The sequence below is a fragment of the Salvia hispanica genome, chromosome 4 (assembly GCF_029641045.1).
Source record: "Salvia hispanica isolate PSC_SH4W2 chromosome 4, Shi_PSC_v1, whole genome shotgun sequence".
NCBI lineage: Eukaryota > Viridiplantae > Streptophyta > Magnoliopsida > Lamiales > Lamiaceae > Salvia > Salvia hispanica.
In genome coordinates this window covers 31,595,619-31,618,261 of record NC_142695.1, presented here as the reverse complement: position 1 = coordinate 31,618,261, position 22,643 = coordinate 31,595,619, and the positions used below count along the sequence as shown (strand labels likewise).

The window sequence follows — 22,643 nt, the reverse complement described above, 5'->3', positions numbered from 1 at the left end:
TTTCATTCTGCCTAGATAGCTTAGATCTAGTTATCGTGTTTATTTTCTAAGTGTTTAAACATGTTTTCGTTTGAGTAGACTAGATCTGGGTTTGTCAACTGAAATTTCGAGTTTCTTGTTTCGGTTTAAGGAGTTATGCATGAGTTTTCCATTTCACGTTTCTGTTGCCACCTTGCATGTGAGTCAGTAAGAGTAATCTAGAGTTATTAGCCGTTGATCTTCGAGTTTAAGCTTTTTAATTTATGGATCTTATGTTTGAAGCTGTAAATTTGAGTTCATCCATGGAGTTTGTGTTCATCTAATTTCTATGCATACTTGTTGAAGAAGAAAACATCACAATCCACTTTTTCTAGGGCCACTTTTACTTTTTAGTTACTTTTTGCTTTTGTCATTTACTTTTAGTTTGTATCCTCCAGACCTGTCAGAGTAGCCACCCAACCACCACATATCCTCTGTTATTCCATATTGCCTTATTTAGTAACTGTTTTACTTTCCATGTCTCTGAAACACCTTGTCCACTATTTTCACGTACACAACCACATGTCGATCACTTTCACGCCCACTAGTCAGTAGAGTACCACTTTTAATCCTGTCTAGGTAGAGTCTCAACCCAAAAGCATGGTAGCTCACCAATTCCTTCCAAACTATCACCACGATTATCCTAACGTGTCCATCTCTGTGGGATTCGACCCTTACCTCCACTATACTAGCCAGTAGAAGTGGGTTGAGGAATTTTATTGATACCAGGTTCCGGTAGTCGTGCCAACGACTCAGCTAGGTTGGGATTTTCATCCCGATCAGTTGGATACACCCTTAAATTAACACAACACCACATTTTCGACGGGTTCAAACTGGTCAATCCAACAACTTGGCCAGACTGAATCTTCTTTGCCTTCTTCCTTCATTTTCTTCCACATCTTGTCATTTTTCCCTCTTTTTTGCATGTTTCCTTTTCATGCCTTCATTAAGCAGTCTTCGAACCTAATGCTCCATTCCTTGCCAAAAAGCATCTTTTTTATGCAAATATTCAACATATAGTGCAAATAGTGATCATTTTCGAATGATGAAAACTAGCCAATCACACTCCATATATTTCACACCCCAAGCATTCTCTGCACACATTCTTTCTCTCACTCTCTGCATACTTTTTACGTTGAAACTCTGCCATCGTCAGGGGCGGAGCCAAGAAATTGTGCAAGAAGGGGAAAAATATATACAAATAAATGAATAAACATAAAACGATAAAGATAATAAAATATATTAAACATGTACAGATGAACTAAACAATTATAATTGTTCCCGACGAGGTCTCATAACTTGAAAACTATTCAAAATCCTTTCAATATCGTTCTTGGAAGATATATTTTTCTCAATATGAGTAACCAAACAATCATTCATCCAAGGTCTCCCATCTTATTACGAAGACAACTTTTCATGATGTTCATAGCTAAAAAATACCTCTCAACTGATGCGGTCACAACTGGTTGGACCAACGCCAACTTTATAAGCAAATAAACCAATGGATAGACAATATGTTTTCCGGTAGAAACTAACCTCTGAGAAAGATCTCCCATACTTTCAAGATTTGAGAACTCTTCATGTGATCTCATGTCGCGGATGTAAGTCTTGAGTTTTTTGTCAAGCAACCGAAAATCAACTTCAAAGAACTCCAAAGGATAACAATGAGTAAGTTCAATCAATTTGGATCTTTTAAAAGCAGCAAAGGAACTCTTTGGGCTAAAGCAAGACACCCATAGAAGCAAATTTGTGTTAGCCCCATTGAAGCGATTGTTGAGTTCTTGAAGTTGCCAATCGATCACAACTTTAACAAGCTCAAACCTGAAATAATTCACGTTTGTCAAAACTTCTTTCCTTCTAGGTCGGCCAAGATTCTTATACATGTCCTTCATATCTAAGATTTCAATATCATTATTCTAAAAAAATATAGATACTTCGTTGACCAGAGACTCCCATCCTTCCTCCCGCATATCTTGTAGATATTGTTTTGCTATTTCAACTAAGGCCTTGGCATTCACAATATCTTGATATTTCCTTTGCAATGCAAAAGATAATTGATTCGTGATTCCCAAGATCGTTGTCATCAAGTGCAAAATGAATGCAAACTCAAACGTTGGCACAACACCTAATAACAAAAATGATTCTAAATGATTTGAAGAACCTCAATAACTGGAGTGAACATGATCGACAAATTTATCAGTGACCTATAATGAGACCCCCAACGTGTATCACCAGGGCTATGAAGACCTCAACAAGACCTCTTTCTTGATTAGAACCCTTGCTTGTTGAGAGTTCACCACTTTCAAATGCTCCCAAAAGTCTTTCTAATAGCTTCTCCTGAAGTAGATCTTTGCACTTTCAAGAAGCTCCAACTATAGAAGTTATATTGTTCACCAAGTTAAAAAACGCAGCAACTTGTGGTATTTTCTTTGCCACAACAACAAGAGGTAGTTGAAGCTGATGAGCAAAACAATGAACACAATAAGCAGAAGAGTTCTCTTGCAAGATCAATGCCTTGAGTCCATTAAATTCACCACGCATGTTACTTGCACCATCATAACATTGCCCTCTCACTCTAGACAAGCTCAAATTATGCTTCAAAAGCAAAACTTCTATAGCCGCTTTTAATGAGGAAGCTGTTGGATCTCTTACATGAACAATACCAAGAAATCTTTCAACCACATATCCTTTCGAATCGACAAATCTTAGAGCAAGCGCCATTTGTTCCTTGACTGAAATATCACGAGATTCATCAAGTAATATAGAAAAGAATTCATCACCTATCTCATGGATAATAGCATTTGTGGTCTCCATAGCACAAGCATAGATAAGATCTTTATGAACTTCAAGAGCTATCATTTTTCGATTTTCCATAGCATTATTCAGGACAACCTTCTCAATATCATTATTATGATCAGCAAAAAAACGTAGGAGCTGAAGAAAATTGCATTGATTTGCAGACTCTTCCGATTCATCGTGACCACAGAATGCCATACCTTGAGAGAGAAGAAAACGGATACAATCAAGTGAACTTGTCAAGCGAGTGCGATAATCCTTCTGTGTTCGGGTTGATTGCTTCGCAAAAGCAAATTGGATATGTCGGCATCTTTCTAAATACTATATTCAAACCAATTTCCATGTTCCACAAACCATTTTGGAACAAAGCGTCGATATATGTTGCCGATTTTTTTTCTGAGGAAAATCGTGTCCCTTCGGTTGACACGGGCCTTGTTGTAGATAACGTCTTCTAATTCTATCACAGTAGTTAGGATGATAAATCAAAATTTTCATCCCAATCAGAAGGAAGACATTCCAAATTGATTTCGAGTGATTATCACTTGCTCGTTCTCCGATTCATGGTAATCCTTCTACTATTAATTTCTTTCTATCGAGAAATTTCTCCGTCTTTTATTCAAAAATAAAATTTTATAATTGATATAGGTCGTAATTTTTCAATCAAATGATAATATTAATAACTAGCAGAACTCTTCTAATTTGTCGTGACCATAGAATACCATACCTTGAGATAGAAGAAAACAGTTACAGTCAAGTGAAGCTGTCAAACGAGTGCGATAATCCTTCCGTGCTTGGGTTGATTGCTTCGCAAAAGCAAATTGGATATGTTGTTATTGCTTCATCAAATCCTCACAACTTCTCCATGCTTTGTTGTGGGCACTCTCTGGACCTCTGTGCTCATTGAATTTCTCTTTTTTCTTCCAATTAGAATATTCCTTTGATACAAATACTTCACCACTTGGTTGTGCTCCAGTATTAGGAATACCATATTCCAACCAATTTCCATGTTCCACAAACCATTTTGGAACAAAGCGTCGATATATGTTGTCGATTTTTTTCTTCGGAAAATCGTGTCCCTTCGATTGACATAGGCCTTGTTGCAGATAATGTCTTCTAATTCTATCACGGTAATTAGGACGATTAATGAAAATTTTCTTCCTAAGCCCAGGATTAGAAGGAAGACATTCCAAATTGATTTCCACATGTTTTCTTTTTAAGTGATTATCACTTGCTCCTTCTCCGATTCATAGTAATCCTTCTACTATTAATTTTTTTCTTTTGAGAAATTTCTTTGTCTGTTATTCAAAAATGAAATTTTATAATTGATATCGGCCATAGTTTTTCAATCAAATAATAATATTAATAACTAGCAGAACCGCCGTCTGCAGAACAACATGTAAAAGTTCTATGGAATTATTTTACACAAATAAGATAAAGTATGATAAATTAGAGACAAAAATAAAACCATATAAAGAGATGGAATTTTATTAATCATACATAACTTCTTCACAAATATGATAAAGTATGATAAATTAGATACATAAACAAAAGGGATGAGATATTATTAATTATACATACCTTCTCCTCCAACAGTCCAGCAGCGGCCAACCTCTAATAGGAATTGAATGAATACTCTCTTTTTCTCTCAGAGTCCAAGTTGCGACTTGCAAGGATTTTGTATATTTTCTTCCAATAATCCCAAGTTTCACATATTGGACTTTTTTTTAAAAACTTTTCTTCTCCTTTTCTCTATAAATTTCTAGGGCAAAGACTTACATTTGGTGTCTTTAACACACTATCGTGTTGGTATTTTTTTCAAAAGCAATTAGTTTGAATAATTAAGTGATTTTCGTATTAGGAGTTTTGGTATTTTTTTCATTTGAAATACTAGGGAGCTATTTAATACTCGCTTCGTCCGCTATTAGGAGTCATATTTATGGACGGCACGAGTTTTAAAAAAATATTACGAAAAATGAGTGGAAAAAAATTAGTGGAATAGAGGTCTCACTTGTATATCTTAGTTTTAAATGAAATGTGAGTGGAATTAGTTAGTGGAAAGTGGCTTATTATCATTTATGGTAAAAGTGAACCGGGACTCCTATTCGCGGACAGAGGGAGTACAAAAGAAACATATTATAATAATATTATACTCCCTCTGTCCCATAGTAGATGGCATAATTGAAGAATGACACGAGATTTTAGGAGATGTTGTTTTGTGTGTTAGATGGAGAGAGAAAATAGTACTATTTATATTAATGTGAGACAGAACTTTTTCCAAAAAATGAAATGTGACATCTTTTGTGGAATAACTAAAAAGGAAAGTGTAAAATCTATTATGGGACGGGGGGAGTATATATATCTAGGTATATGGTAGTGATAAAATGCAAACTTTAAATACTGTACAAACTTTAAACTATGATCTAGACCGTTAGAAAATGTCAACAGATGAAAAATAATAGCAACAGAAAATGTCAACATAGTGTCCGCACAATGTCAACACAATATCAACCGTTGACACTGTGTTGACATTTTTCGTTGCCATTATTTTGTCATCTGTTGACATTTTTCAACGGTCCAGATCATAGTTTGGAGTTTGTACCGTATTTAGAGTTTGCATTTGATTAGATTCATATAGGTATAAATAGAAGTTGAGGGGGGTCAATTGCCTCTGGCCTCTACACGCTAGATCCGCCCTCGGCCATCGTCATCATCTAGTTCGAAGAAATTCATTTGTTAGTGGTGTTGCTACATCCGAGACAAGGTCGTTTCATCTTTGGAGATGACACGCTAATTCCAAGAACATTAATGTGATGTATCTTGTTTTACGGAAAAATGACTCGTCGACTCAGCTAATTTTGTGATATTTAATTTCAAATCCCATATTTCCTTGCAGTAATTTTTAATGAGTACATATTTTTTGTTCAATTTTCTTTTGGATCGTATTGAGGCAGACAAAGTCTACTTTTGTACTCGTTTGTAACATATTACAAAGCTTCAGCCGTATAACAATAAAATGTACTTCAATTTTGCAATTACGCTAATTGAATTAGATAATTATCAATATTCTAATAATTAAGTCGTATACTTGAGCTAAAATACTCCTCCACGTTATACTGATCGCACAATATACAAGTACTAGTATTATTTTCGGTAGGTAGAATCTCAATTATACTTGATCACGATATATTTTGTGCAAATTTGATCGAGTAGTTGATAAGCAAAAATCAAACAATGCTCAGCATATACAAATTCAACTATAATCCAATTTAATTTTTAAAAATAGACATCTTAAACGGATGGTCAGAAGAAGTTAATGTTTATATATTGAGCACCAAAAAACCACTTCCAAAAAAGCGCTCTCATTGTTTTGTTATTTGTGTGATCATTCATTTGCTCATAAATCAATTGCTATATACTATCATTAATGAATTAGCAGAGTATAGAGTTTATAGAATCAGAGACGCAAAGCAAGGGCGACGGCTCGGTAAGAGTGAAGAATGAGCTCAAGTGTATTACTTGTGTCGGGTGCGACTCGCAGCCGGCAAGGATATTCGGCCAAACCATGTCCGCCGCCGCACAGGCTCTCACGGGACTCAAGTTCATTACCAAGACTGGTGGAACCGCCGCCTGGACCGACGTGGAGACGCGCTTCAACCGGCTCACGCACACCACCAATGGGCTGCTGCCACGTGCGCTCTTTGGCGAATGCATTGGTATAATGAAAGGCTGATATACTCCTTCCGATCCTTATTAAATGTTTCATATTTATGTATTTGGACATGTCACAATAAATGTCTCATTTCACTTTTACTGCTTTTAATAAATGGACTCTACATTTTACTAATTCATTCTACTCACAATAATTATAAAACTAATATATAAACGTGGGGTACACATTCTACTAACTTTTTCAATCAACTTTCCTTTATAAAGTCAAACAATTTGTTAAAACCTACACCGGTCAAATATGTGACATTTCATGGGTACCGGAGAGAGTATTATTCTTAGCATGATTCACAAATTATTATGCATATCAAGAATTAATTCAATTGTTTGATGTGTAGGAGTGAAGGAGTCGAGTCAGTTCGACGGAGAACTGTTCGACGTGCTTGCGCGGAAGAGGAATATCTCCGGCGAGTGCATCAACAAAGCACAACTCAATGATTTCTGGGTTCAACTAGTTGATCCAAGTTTCGATTCTCGCCTTGAAATATTTTTTGACATGTAAGTGACATTCATCTTGGATTCTCATTAATCTCTCATTTCAAACCCTATATATACACACGTACACACACTGACACACACACAACAAGAGATATCTTCAAGTAATGGCAATTTGAATTTTTCAATACAGGGTTGACAAAAATGCAGATGGCAGGATCACTCAAGATGAAATCAGGGAGGTATGATCTCTTTCTCTTTTTATGTTAATGTGAGCTTTCGGCGATGTACATTCGAATTCACATTAGTATGATATTGTTGCTTTTGTTGGCAAGTGAAATAAAAATAACTATATAAATTATAATATAATTTTAATGGTCCACTCCTCCAAACACAAAATTAATTTTAGGATGGAACTCCTAGATTTTAAATTTGAAAAAACCGGTGATTTATAATAGGAAAAAGTGACCCTAAAACTAGTGTTTATGTATCCTGTATACAGATTATATGGTTGAGTGCTTCGGCAAACAAGCTGTCCGACATAGAAAGGCAGGCAGATGAATATGCACGACTAATCATGGAAGAATTAGATCCCGAAAATCTCGGCTTCATCATGGGAATTCAATCAATCTTCTAACCTCCACCTATATATAATAGGAGTCATATATTGTGTGAGCACGCATTTTAAGAAATATAATGGAAAAATATGGTTGAATAAATTAGTGAACAATGGGTCACTTATATATACTCTCCCCATCTGTCATTAGGAGTTCCGTTGACTTTTCTGCACTCGTTTTATAAAAATGATAATAAATGTTAAAGCAGAGAAATGGTAAAAGTGAGAGAGTGAATAATGCAGAGAAGTCATCATTCATGGTAAAAGTGAAATTTGACTCTTATTGTGGAACGAAGATAGTATTAAATATTTTCTCCGTCCCTCCATAGTAGAGACATTGCTTTTTAGCACAAGAGTTAAAAAATTGTGTTAACAGTGAGTTCGTGAATGGAGAATAAAGTAGAAAAGGAAAAAAGGTTGCAGAAGATACATTTCTTTTCAACACGAGATTTAAGAAAATGTGTTAAAAGTGAGTTAAGAGATGGGAAAATAAAGTGAACGAGATAAAAGTAAGTTGTTTTTTTGCAAAAAGGTGAAATAACTCAGTTGCAGCATGACAATCCAAAAAGAATACAACTCAGCGTATACAAAGGGACCGAGAGTACTTATAAACTCAAACAAATTGAAATCAATCATTTGATTATGATCCACGTACAGAAAACTTGGAGAAAGAAATTGAATGTTAATCATTTGACTATGATCCTGATCCACAGATAGAAAACTTGGAGATGGTCCTACTGCGAGGGGCAGAGCAGTCAGACGGCGAAGAGGCCCGGAATTTGAGCAAGATGATGAGCGAGAAGCTGATGCGGAGGGAGGACAAGGCGCTGAAGAGGTGGCGGAGAGGCGCAGCGTATTTTGTGGAGGACAATTGGAAGAGGCTGTGGGTGATGGCGGTGTGGATGGCAGTTATGGCGGAGCTTTTTGCATACAAATATTTGCACTACAAAAAGGAAGCCGCATTCGAGGTGATGGGGCACTGGGAAGCCGCATTCGAGGTGATGGGGCACTGCGTGTGTGCGGCAAAGGGCGCGGCCGAGACGCTGAAGCTGAACATGGTGTTGATTCTGCTGCCAATGTGTCGCAACACCATTACTTGGCTCAGGAACAGGACTAGCTTAGGGGTGGCCCTTCCCTTCGACGACAATATCAATTTCCATATGGTAAAATTTTATCCTTTATAGAACGTTCACTACTCTTTTTTTTTTTGTCGTGCAAGTTGAACCAACAATATGACTTTTACGATATATATATATATAGAGAGAGTTGTGATCAATGTCGAACCCTTCTTAAAGACCGAACTAGAGACCAAATCTCATCCATCCATTAATCACATCTGATGGTTATTAATAATTACATATTATCTTATTTTTTTATTGATAAAAGGGTAATTTTGGAAGATCAAATCTCTCTTTCTCCATCCTTCCTTCATCTCACTGCTGCCTTCCCTTTGCTACGCCACTACTGTCTCGGAGAAGGATACCGCTCCCGATCCTCACCCCAGGATGGATATCCACCGCGAAGGCCTCCAAAACCCTGTTCTGTATTAGCGGAGCCAGCACTTTCCTGCCTTTGCACCATAGATTGTACGCTATTCTATGAGATTGAATTGCGGAGAAGCCTTTGAAGTTTAGGAAACAGTGTGCGAAACTGATGCAGGCAGGGTCCCTCTCCTTCACCGCCCTCAAATCATCAACTAAAATCCCTAAAATTAAATCGTAAAGGATGTCGCTGGGGAGGCTGTGGTTGCTCAATTTGATTGAGACGTGATTCGCGAGAGCTGATTCTATCGAATCAAGGCACAAAATCGAAGTATAATAGTAGCCAGATAAAATCGGTTCCTGCTCAATATCTAATCTGGCCTCCTCCTTCATCTGTAACCACAAATCGACAACCAAATCATTTTTGCTTGTACGCGATCGGCGAAATTAAGTCTGCAACAGATGGTGTAGTTGTTGTCTATGGTAGAGAAGATGAAGAAACTGCTGAGCGGTGTGGAAATCGTCATTATTTCGATTTCGATTTTAATTCATTCAGCTAGGCTATAACTTCATTCAGTTAGATTATTAGTTCATTCAACTAGGTTATTACTTCATGATTTAATTTTCTATATTACTTCATTTGACTAGGTCATCACTTCATTCAAATAGTTTCATCACTTCATTCAATTAGGTTATTAGTCTAAATGATTCTGGAGCAGACGAGGAAGAGTGATCACTACTTCATTCATACGTGCATTTGCATCATTCAACAAGTATATCATTTCATCAAAAGATTTTTATTTCATTGAACTTCAAGTGCGTTAGTACTTTAGTTCACTCTCTTATTATGTGAGGTTATAACTTTATCAGTGGGGTTATAACTTTATCAACATTGACATATGAATAAATCATAACAAAGAAAAAAATACTTCGTTTTTAAAACACTCCATACAGTCAATTCGCTTTAAAGTAATAACACATAATAATGAAGTAAATCACAGTAAAAATGAAGTAATAAAATATTATAATGAAGTAACATCTTTAACTGATGTGTTGTTTGCATATTAAAGTATGCCATCAATTCGACTCTTATTGAGCTAAATTGTTGTTATAACACATTAAAATGAACTACATATTCTTTTTGATAAAATAGTAAATTGATAAGATGAAGTAATAAATTATGATAATAAAGTAATATAAATGATGTGTTGTTTGCACATTAAAGTATGTCATCAATTCGACTCTTATTGAACTAAATTGTTGTTATAACACATTAAAATGAACTACATATTTTTTTTGATAAAATAGTAAATTGATAAGATGAAGTAATAAATTATGATAATAAAGTAATAGTATAAATGATCTGTTTTCCTATTAACTATAATCTAGTTAGTATGAAGTATTAAATTCATATAATGAAGTAATAAGTTATGATAATGAAGTAATATAAATGATCTATTTATACAGTAGGTTTTATTACTAAAATGAAGTAATAATACATAATAATGAAGTAAATCACAGTAAAAATGAAGTAATAAAATATTATAATGAAGTAACATCTTTAACTGATGTGTTGTTTGCACATTAAAGTATGTCATCAATTCGACTCTTATTGAACTAAATTGTTGTTATAACACATTAAAATGAACTACATATTCTTTTTGATAAAATAATAAATTGATAAGATGAAGTAATAAATTATGATAATAAAGTAATAGTATAAATGATCTGTTTTCCTATTAACTGTAATCTAGTTAGTATGAAGTATTGAATTCATATAATGAAGTAATAAGTTATGATAATGAAGTAATATAAATGATCTATTTATACAGTAGGTTTTATTACTAAAATGAAGTAATAATACATAATAATAAAGTAAATCAAAGTAAAAATGAAGTAATAAAATATTATAATGAAGTAACATCTTTAACTGATGTGTTGTTTGCACATTAAAGTATGTCATCAATTCGACTCTTATTGAACTAAATTGTTGTTATAACACATTAAAATGAACTACATATTCTTTTTGATAAAATAGTAAATTGATAAGATGAAGTAATAAATTATGATAATAAAGTAATAGTATAAATGATTTGTTTTCCTATTAACTATAATCTAGTTAGTATGAAGTATTGAATTCATATAATGAAGTAATAAGTTATGATAATGAAGTAATATAAATGATCTATTTATACAGTAGGTTTTATTACTAAAATGAAGTAATAATACATAATAATGAAGTAAATCACAGTAAAAATGAAGTAATAAAATATTATAATGAAGTAACATCTTTAACTGATGTGTTGTTTGCACATTAAAGTATGCCATCAATTCGACTCTTATTGAACTAAATTGTTGTTATAATGAAGTAATAACACAGCTGAATGAACTAAATTGTTGTTATACTGAACTAAATTTGTAGGCATAAATTGTTTGTTTTAATTTTCCACTAACAATAGTTTGCATGTTTTATATCAGTGGCATACTTGCCTGACTGTCCATCCCAACTGATCTTCATTTATATTACTTATTATTTCATTTATATTACTTATTACTTCATTTATATGATCTTCATTTATATTACTTCATTATCATAATTTATTACTTCATTATATGAATTCAATACTTCATACTAACTAGATTATAGTTAATAGGAAAACATATCATTTATATTACTTCATCTTATCAATTTATTACTTCATTCTCATGTTTTATTACTTCATTTTGGTAATAAACCTAACTGTATAAGCAAATCAATTACTATGAAATTGATGGAGAGCTTCTCGTGTCAATTCAGTTAATCTCCACTTCGCCTCTATACAAATTTCGGTCGACATATCAATAGGCAAACATGGAATATTCTCGTACGTTCCACCGCAGCTAAGAAATAGGATAATCGCCGGAGAATTCGTACGGCGGCGATCTCAAATTCGGCAATGGAGTCTCATGGCTCTGGACTCCGCCGCGTATTGCTCCTGGCATTTTGTATCTCCGGGATTTGGTCGGCTTATATTTATCAAGGCGTCCTGCAAGAAACTCTGTAGGCATTGCCATTTCATTTTTTATGCTTCGATTACTTTCTATATTTTCCATAACTGATGGAAGATGAAGATATGAAGATGAACTAGGTTTGGAGAGAAGTTTTGAGAGAGGAGAGAAGAAGATGCAGCGAAATTGCGTGAGCGGGCATAAGTAAATTTTTAAATTTTTACCCTAATTATGAAATTATAAAAATACCCCCGCATTGAAGTAAATTGAGTATATAATGAAGTGCGAAAATTAACCTTTGATTATCTAATCTAATCCATCAAATTCAAGATCATGTGGTCAAGATTCGGTCTCTAGTTCGGTCTTTAAGAGTGGATTTGTGGTTAATAGGACTCTATATACATATATATATATATATATATAGAGAGAGAGAGAGAGAGTCCCATTATCCACAAATCCACTCTTAAAGACCGAACCACCGAACCCTACCAAATTAGGGCTTTTAGATCTAGTTTTTTATGGATAAGATACAGAAATTTATAAATTATTTTCGCCTTCATCACGAGCCTATTTTAATTCATCCGAAGGTAAATAAGTCATACTAACATGTTACGAAGATTTAATTTCGTCCAGAATATATTACTTCATTCTAGTAGGTTTTTACTTCATTCTAGTAGGTTTTTACTTCATTCCAGTAGGTTTTTACTTCATTCCAGTACGTAAATGTGGTTTCGCCGTCGCGTGCCGTTCTTTCTCTCTACGATATCTATCACCACCGCCATGGCGCTAATATGGTTTAATAAACACATGGAATAATATAATAAATTATTGTAATGAACTATGTGTAGAAGCATTTGAAGTCCTACTGGAATGAAGTAAAAATCTTATCCAATGAAGTAATAACGTTTCTGAATGAAGTAATAAACTTACTTGAATAAATTGCATATTTAAATGTTAATCAAGCAAAAACTCACGTCAATGAATTTGAATGAAGCATATGTTGAATCATTTCAAAACCTACTGGAAGCAAGTAAAAACATGTTGTAGTTTCAATGTATTACGTACAGAATGAAGTAATAAACCTATACAATGAAGTAAAATGGGCTAGTAATGAAGCAGAAAAAATTTTCACAGCAGCACATCTCATCAAAAAAACTAGATCTAATGGCCCAGATTTGGTCTCTAGTTCGGTTTTTAAAATTGGTTCGACATTGATCACAACTCTATATATATATATATATATATATATATATATATATATATATAGAGTCCCATTATCCACAAATCCACTCTTAAAGACCAAACCACCGAACCCTACCAAATTAGGGCTTTTAGATCTAGTTTTTTATGGATAAGATACAGAAATTTATAAATTATTTTCGCCTTCATCACGAGCCTATTTTAATTCATCCGAAGGTAAATAAGTCATACTAACATGTTACGAAGATTTAACTTCGTCCAGAATATATTACTTCATTCTAGTAGGTTTTTACATCATTCCAGTAGGTTTTTACTTCATTCCAGTACGTAAATGTGGTTTCACCGTCGCGTGCCGTTCTTTCTCTCTATAATATCTATCACCACCGCCATGGCGCTAATATTGGTTTAATAAACACATGGAATAATGTAATAAATTATTGGAATAAAGTATGTGTAGAAGCATTTGAAGTCCTACTGGAATGAAGTAAAAATCTTATCCAATGAAGTAATAACGTTCCTGAATGAAGTAATAAACTCACTTGAATAAATTGCATTTTTAAATGTTAATCAAGCAAAAATCCACGTCAATGAATTTGAATGAAACATATGTTGAATCATTTCAAAACCTACTGGAAGCAAGTAAAAACATGTTGTAGTTTCAAGGTATTAGGTACAAAATGAAGTAATAAACCTATACAATGAAGTAAAATGAGCTAGTAATGAAGCAGAAAAAATTTTCACAGCAGCACATCTCATCAAAAAAACTAGATCTGGCCCAGATTTGGTCTCTAGTTCGGTCTTTAAAATTGGTTTGACATTGATCACAACTATATATATATATATATATATATAGGGATGTATTCAGGTCAGAACGCTAAGTATAAGTAAAACTCAAAACACTTGCAGTCCATTGGATCTTATGATCTAACGGTTAGATTAATGCCACGTGTCATCTAATGATGTAGAATTTTAGACTAATAATGTAGCTCGGATAATAATGTAGCATTTTAGTTTAATAATGTACAGTTTTAGTCTTACAATGTATATTTCTAGTCTAATAATGTACCTCGGCTAATAATGTAGATTTTTAGTATGATAATGTAACTAATCACAACCATCCAATCTGATGATCCAAGGTGTAATATCCCAGCATTAGAAGAAATAGAAAATTAGAAATTTTATAGTTAATAGTTTTATATGTATGTGTTGGGGTTAGAATAGAAGAGATAAATATAGGATTTTTATAATTTTAGAAAAAAAGATGGAGATAAAGAAAAAGAAGAAATAAAAAGAATGGAAGGATTGATGAGTAATAGGGTTATACGTGTTGAATAATGTGAAAGCTATCTGGACTAGTTGTTATGCCTCATTGCTTGAGTGAATCACAGGGTATAGTTGGCATGCCATAGGACAGCAGTACTGCACACATGTTTGATGCCTTATGATAGGCTATACGAAAGATATATAGCATCTGATAGTATCTCACCCAGATGCCTTATAATAGGCTATACGAAAGATGTACAACATCTGATAGTATCTCACCCAGATGTGGATATGACAGAGGCCCTCATCGGGTTGCTTATAGTGTCCGTGTACCCGTGTCCATCGCTAAGCATAATTTGGGAGCTGAATGTGATATGAATGTGATATTTGATTGAGAAATGATGTTTTATGCATTGGATATCTAAATAGTTTTCTTAAAGCATATGTTGTGGATTGATGAAAGAATTTGACCGCTGAAATGATGATATGCTATGTTTGTGCCATATGGTTTTGAATTACAGGTGGTAATTGGTTGTTATTGAAAGTATCATGTGACTAATATATGGTGTTTGTGGCATAGTTGATCTAAATAGTTCGGGAGATATTATATAAATTGTTGGTAAACTATAGGGGTTTATGAACATGAAAAATGAATAAGTATTGAGTAGCATTCCAAGTGATAATTTGATTTTTGTGTAAGTGATATCGATTGAAGTCTTTCGAGATTGATTTCTGGAATGCGTTTACACTACGAGCTTGTTGAAGCTCACCCCCCCCTTTTCTTCTCCCTCTTGCAGAGTATAGTAGCGAGTGGACTCGCTTGTTGGCAGCTGCACGTGTCGAGTCACTACCCCCTTTTTGCTGGTACAGTTGGAGTTTTCACGTGGCATGCTTAGGCTAACTTTTGATTGTATATAGTTGGTGTGGAGGTGTAAGGTTACGTAGCCTTCTTTTGCTAAAAGGGTTGTAAATAAGTATCAAACCGGCTAATGTTACTTATGTCATGTAGAGTAGAAAATGGTTGTTTTGACATGTTTAGTTACTTATATAATAATGTTGTATGTTGGGTGTGTGTAGGAAAAAAAAAAAAAAAAAAAAAAAAGTTTTGCAGGTTAAATAGGCTTCATCGATCGTACCAGAATGTGACACCACTTACTTGGTTAAAACTAACCGAGTAAAGGGTGTTACACAAGGGCTGTGATTAGTGCTGTGTTTTACACTAAGATGTTGTAAGGACCCTAACACACCCCTATATATATATATATATATATGATTGTGTTAAAATGACAACACCTCTTAAAGTAACACCATACCACCATTCCTAGCCAATCATTTGTACATGTGGACGAATAATAAGCTGCCATGTGGCAATCATAAAAATTGCTCAAGGGTAAATTTTCACGGACTGCAATATCCAATACACTAGACTGCAACTTTTCCCGACTGCAATATCCAATACGCTAGACTGCAATCTATAGATTGCAGTCTAGCGTTTATACTATTGCTGTCTAGCATATATAATATTGCAGTCTAGCGTGGTGTCACAGTGTCATTTTAAGAGTGTTGTCATTTTCACAGTGTCATATATATATATATATATATATATATATATAATAGGGAAGTGATCAATTGCTAACTCATCATTTAATTGCTAACTACAACTAATTTAAGGCCATAGGATTTTAGAAAACATGTGGTCTACAATTTACCACGTGTGATTTTCGTTTTTATTAATAAAATAAAAAAAGATTAAATGAAAATGTCAATATAGTGTTTCGGAAATATCAACACAATGCTTTGAGAATGTCAACACGATGCTTTAAGAATGTTAACCCATTGCTTATATTGACATTCTACATGTATTATATTGACATATTTTATATAGTATGTTGACATTTCTGCTTTACGAAAAATTGAAAAATTTTTAAATTTTTTTTCAAATTTTGACGTCGGAACATATGCATATATGATATCGTTGGAATCCTTATAAAATTATCTTTAATTTGATATATGTTATATGGATTTAAAGTTTTGGGATTTCTTTTAAAAGTTAGTTATAACTAAACATGTAGTTAATTGACTTTAATACCCTTATTGATATTTTATGGAATTAATCCTATGGCTTTATTGACGTTTTTTGTTGATCGTATTGATATTTCTTGGTTGATGATCTAAGCCCTTAATTTGAATATCTAATGGCTATTATTCAGTTGTAGTTAGCAATTAGGTATTGAGTTAGCAATATAACACTCCCATATATATATATATATATATATATATATATATATAGGGGTGCGTTAGGCTCCTTTGCACCCTAAGTGTCCTATTTCCTTCTTAATCTTAGCCCTTGGATCCTTGAATTGGATGGTTGTGATCAATGCATTATTAGTCTATAATGTTGCATTATTAGCCGTTGTGCATTATTAGAATGAAAATGTGCATTATTAGTCTATAATGTTGCATTATTAGCCGTTGTGCATTATTAGAATGAAAATGTGCATTATTAAATGACACGTGACATTAATCTAACCATCAGATGACAAAATCGTGGGGCTAGGAATAAGAAGGAAAAAGGACAAAAGATATGAAAATGATTTGAATACATATATATATATATATAGGATTGTGATCAATTGAGATTTTTTATGCTAATTGAGAAATGAGATGCAATAACAGCCACTCATTTTTATTAAATGAGTGGTCTAGATTTTTCCACATGGAAAATATCTTTAGATTAATTAATTATGAAAGGGCAGAATGGTAATATCATAGTAAATTTTATTCAATAAATATTTTTTTTTTAATTTTTAATTTTAATTTTTTATTATTTTATTTAAAAAAAATTATATTATTATTTTTTATTTTTTTAAAAAATTTTTTAATTTTTTTTTTAAATTTAAAAAAAAAAAAAAATTTCATTTTTGTTTCGTTTTTTATTTTTTTTAATTTTTATTTTTCAACTACATATGCAATTCATGTCAACTACACACATATAATGTCAACTATGTGTACAATCCATGTCAACCACACACACAATTCATGTCAACTACACACATATAATGTCAACTATGTGTATAATCCATGTCAACTACATATACAATTCATGTTAACTACACAATATAATGTCAACTACATATACAATTCATGTCAAATAGTATTTATTGAATAAAGTTGTTGACATTTGATGTGTAGTTGACATGAATTGTACATATAGTTGAAAAAAAAAATTAAAAAAAATAATAAAAAAAACGAACAAAAAAATTAAAAACAAAATTAAAAAAAAATTAAAAAAATAAATAAAATAAATAAAATTAATAAAATTACAATTATGCCCCTCTGTTGACATAAACTACATGTTGTTGACATTTCACAAATATTCTGGATGAGTGGCCCATATTGCATCTCATTTCTCAATTTAGCTAAATAATCTCAACCTAACAAGACCCTATATATATATATATACTATATATAGGGGAGTGATCAATTGCTAACTCATCATTTAATTGCTAACTACAACTAATTTAAGGCCATAGAATTTTAGAAAACGTGTGGTCTACAATTTGCCACGTGTAATTTTCGTTTTTATTAATAAAATAAAAAAAGATTAAAAAAAAACGTCAAATTAGGGTTTTAGAGGAAAATGTCAATACAGTGTTTCGGAAATATCAACACAATGCTTTGAGAATGTCAACACGATGCTTTAAGAATGTTAACACATTGCTTATACTGACATTCTACATGTATTATATTGACATATTTTATATAGTATGTTGACATTTCTGCTTTACGAAAAAATTGAAAAATTTTTGAATTTTTTTTCAAATTTTGACGTCGGAACGTATGCATATATGATATCGTTGGAATCCTTATAAAATTATCTTTAATTTGATATATGTTATATGAATTTAAAGTTTTGGGATTTCTTTTAAAAGTTAGTTATAACTAAACATATAGTTAATTGACATTAATACCCCTATTGATATTTTATGGAATTAATCCTATGGCTTTATTGACGTTTTTTGTTAATCGTATTGATATTTCCTGGTTGATGATCTAGGCCCTTAATTTGAATATCTAATGGCTATTATTTAGTTGTAGTTAGCAATTAGGTATTGAGTTAGCAATATATATATATATATATATATATATATATATATATATATATATAGAAGTGATCAATGTTTAACTAATTTTAAGTCCATAACTAGAGAATAAATCCCAGCCACACATTTTAATACTTCAAATTAATCATATGGCTTAAGTTATCCTATTGCTTAAATATAGCCCAAGGGCATTTTTGTAATTCAATTTACTAAATCAAACTTATGATTTCTTCACCATCACCATATTTTCATGATTTTCTTAGCTCTTCGCAATTCACGATTTCTTCCAAAATTCACGATTCCTGATCGTTAATCCTCTGGATTTGTTCATCATGATTCGATTCCAGATTTCAGATTCATCACGATTCCAGATTTGTTCATCTCGTTCGTGATTTCCAGATTTCTAATCGTTCGTCAAGCATGATTTCCATATTCGATTCCTGATCGATCGTCCTTCGTCAATTCACATGATTCCATATTTGTTCATCTCGTTCGTGATTTCCAGATTTCTAATCGTTCGTCTATCATGATTTCCAGATTCGATTCCTGATCGATCGTCCTTCGTCGTGAATTCACATGATTCAATTCCAGATTTCAGATTCATCACAATTCCAGATTTGTTCATCCTATTCGTGATTTTCCGATTTCTAATCGATCGTCAAGCATGATTTCCAGATTCGGTTCCTGATCGATCGTCCTTCATCGTGAATCCTTTGAGGTACTGCAAAAAGATGAAAGACAAAACAAAACAGAGGCAGTGAGAATCTGGCAGAAATAGTTCACTTTGTAGAATGTTTAGTTCACTTTTGAATGATTTTTAATATCTGAGTGAAGAATATTGGTTATAGTGTACTGCTTTTTCATAGAGTGAAGTATATTGCCCATAAAGTGAAGTATATTGAGCATATAGTGAACTATTAAATGCTTATAGTGAAGTATTGAGCATACCTTATGGTGTACTGTCTTTTCATTCCGGTAAAATAAATATGATTTTTAATATTTCATAAAGTGAAGTATATTGAGCATAAAGTGAAGTATATTATGCATAAAGTGTAATGTTCTAATGATGTACTGTTTTTTCATATAGTGAAGTATATTGGGCATAAAGTGAAGTATATTGAGCATAAAGTGAAGTATATTGTGCATGTCTTATAGTCTACTATTTTTTTCATTTTCAGTGGAATATATTGTGCTTATAGTGATGTAAATTGAACATGCCTTATAGTTTACTATTTTTTCACTACAATGAAGTATATTGTGCATATAGTGAACTATTATATGTTTATAGTGAAGTATAATAACTTTACAGTGAATTATAGTGAAGCAAATATGCTCTATAGTGAAACAAATATGCTCTATAGTGAAGTAAATAGTCAACATAATATTTAATTTAATTAAAACGGATGAGCTTTATATTGATATAATGACAAATATTATGAACTATATCATTTTCATACAAATGGGCATGAAAGCTTGAAGTTTACAATAATTTTTCCACATCTATCTCCAAGTTGTTACTTCACTCTAAGCATAATCTGTTCACTCTAAACATAATATTGAATTTAAATGAACTGAATACGGTTTACAATGAACTAAATGAAACATGTTATGAATATATCAAATTGGTACATCTTCGCCTTCATAGACGCCAAGCTTCCAATCATCATCTTGGCCTCTACTTTCGTTGCTCTACATCTTTCTCTTCGTCTTTCTTTAAGTATATCAACAACTTTCAAAAGATTAATAGTTGTCCTGCCATTTGTAGAAACTATAAGCATGGATCACAAACACTTCACTTCAACCATGAAATACTTCACTCTAAGCACATTTCACTTCACTAAAATGAAAGGTTAATTAAGTGTCACTCTAAATCAATAGCAACACTTGTGCCAATATAAAAAAACCTGGAATACTTCACTCTGACCATGTTTAACTTTTGGAAAAACAAAACACTACAAGCATAGATGACAGACACTTCACTCTAACACTGGAATACTTCACTCTGACCATGTTTTACTTTACTGAAATGGAAAAACAAAGCACTACAAGCATAGATGACAGACACTTCACTCTAACACTGGAATACTTCACTCTAACCATGTTTTACTTCACTGAATTGGAAAAACAAAGCACTACAAGCATAGATCACAGACACTTCACTCTAACACTGTTTTACTTCACTGAAATGGAAAAACAAAGCACTACAAGCATAGATGACAGACACTTCACTCTAACACTGGAATACTTCACTCTAACCATGTTTTACTTCACTGAATTGGAAAAACAAAGCACTACAAACATAGATCACAGACACTTCACTCTAACACTAGAATACTTCACTCTAACACTGTTTTTTACTTCACTGAAATGGAAAAACAAAGCACTACATGTATAGATGACAGACACTTCACTCTAACACTGGAATACTTCACTCTAACCATGTTTTACTTCACTGAAATGGAAAAACAAAGCACTACAAGCATAGTTCACAGACACTTCACTCGAACCATGTTTTACTTCACTGAAATGGAAAAACAAAGCACTACAGGCATAGATCACAGACACTTCACTCTAACACTGGAATACTTCACTCTAACCATGTCTGACTTCACTGAATTGGAAAAACAAAGCACTACAAGCATAGATCACAGACACTTCACTCTAATACTGGAATAATTCACTCTGACCATGTTTTACTTCACTGAAATGGAAAAACAAAGCACTACAAGCATAGATCACAGACACTTCACTCTAACACTGGAATACTTCACTCTAACACTGTTTTACTTCACTGAAATGGAAAAACAAAGCACTACAAGCATAGATCACAGACATTTCACTCTAACACTGGAATACTTCACTCTAACCATGTTTTACTTCACTGAAATGGAAAAACAAAGCATTACAAGCATAAATGATAGATACTTCACTCTAACACTGGAATACTTCACTGTAAGCATGTTTTAGTTCACTGAAATGGAAAAAACAGAGCACAATAAGCTTAGATCACAAACAATTCACACTAATAATGTAATACTTCACTAAATGAAAAACAGAGCAGGTAGTTGTTACTCACGATCGGAGTCTACGGTTGTTGTTTTTCTTTTTTTCTGTCGATCAAAACCTACACAAAACATAGAAGTAGTTAATTGTAGTTAATTAACTGTAAGCTAACATTTGTTCTGTTCAATTTGAATTCCATAATAAACTACTACATATCTCACTTATTAAAAATTCTCGGCGTTTGGATTTGCAGAATTCTCAAAACTAAATCTAGATAAGAATGAGAAATCTAAATCAGAAACTAGTAGAACAACATACATTTTGAAAAATCTTTCTATTTGGATTCATTGTTTGACTATGGATGGAGGCGACGGCGATTGCAGCGATGATGGATGGAAGCGATGGTGACGATGGATGGAAGCGACGACGACGGTGGATGGAAGCGACGGCGACTATGGATGGAGGCGACGGGAAGAGCACTGATGGCGGGAGATGAATTCTGCAAATGAGAAATTAATTCAATTGTTAACCCTAATTTTATTAGTGAAATGTCCATTATACCCCCGCCTTGTATAGTGAAGTAAATTTGTGATAGAGTGAACTGATTTCTCCTTCAAATTCGAAAATCTCATGTGTTAAAACTAGCCCTTGATTTTCTTGATCCTGTGGCTGTGATTTGTTCTCTAGTTATATACTTAAGGGGCACTTTCCCCATATCACTACTCTCTCTCTATATATATACATATATATATATAGAGGAGTGATCAATGTTTAACTAATTTTAAGTATATAACTAGAGAACAAATCTCAGCCACACATCTTAATACATCAAATTAATTCTATGACTTAACTATTTTTACATATTTTAATTAAAAAGTAATTAAGAAGGGCATTTTTGGAACCATATTCTATGGGAGATTCACGCTTCATCCAGATTTGCTCACACAGAATCAAAACACCTACATTTCGGCGACGCCCTACTCCGTTCTGCCACCGATAAACCTCCATGCTCGC

At 33.0% G+C, this 22,643-nt stretch overlaps 2 protein-coding genes and 1 pseudogene across 2 annotated transcripts; 1 reads left to right on the top strand and 2 right to left on the bottom strand.

Annotated features, from left to right (window-relative positions):
- Window positions 1-1,394: 1,394 nt before the first annotated feature.
- On the bottom strand, window positions 1,395-1,910 carry LOC125194988 (uncharacterized). Its single transcript, XM_048093198.2, has one exon. It carries the CDS (start codon window positions 1,908-1,910, stop codon window positions 1,395-1,397), a length of 516 nt encoding a protein of 171 aa, XP_047949155.2.
- Window positions 1,911-2,376: 466 nt separating this feature from the next.
- LOC148928455 (uncharacterized) lies at window positions 2,377-3,012 on the bottom strand. Its single transcript, XM_089056679.1, has one exon. It carries the CDS (start codon window positions 3,010-3,012, stop codon window positions 2,377-2,379), a length of 636 nt encoding a protein of 211 aa, XP_088912805.1.
- Window positions 3,013-3,920: 908 nt separating this feature from the next.
- The window catches only part of LOC125194987 (respiratory burst oxidase homolog protein C-like), a 39,261-nt pseudogene continuing 20,538 nt past the window's right edge, over window positions 3,921-22,643 (top strand).

What these genes read in the sequence shown, in the direction of transcription:
- LOC148928455 (XM_089056679.1), bottom strand. Translation starts at nt 3,012, where the DNA reads ATGGCATTCTGTGGTCACGATGAATCGGAAGAGTCTGCAAATCAATGC.
- LOC125194988 (XM_048093198.2), bottom strand. Translation starts at nt 1,910, where the DNA reads ATGAAGGACATGTATAAGAATCTTGGCCGACCTAGAAGGAAAGAAGTT.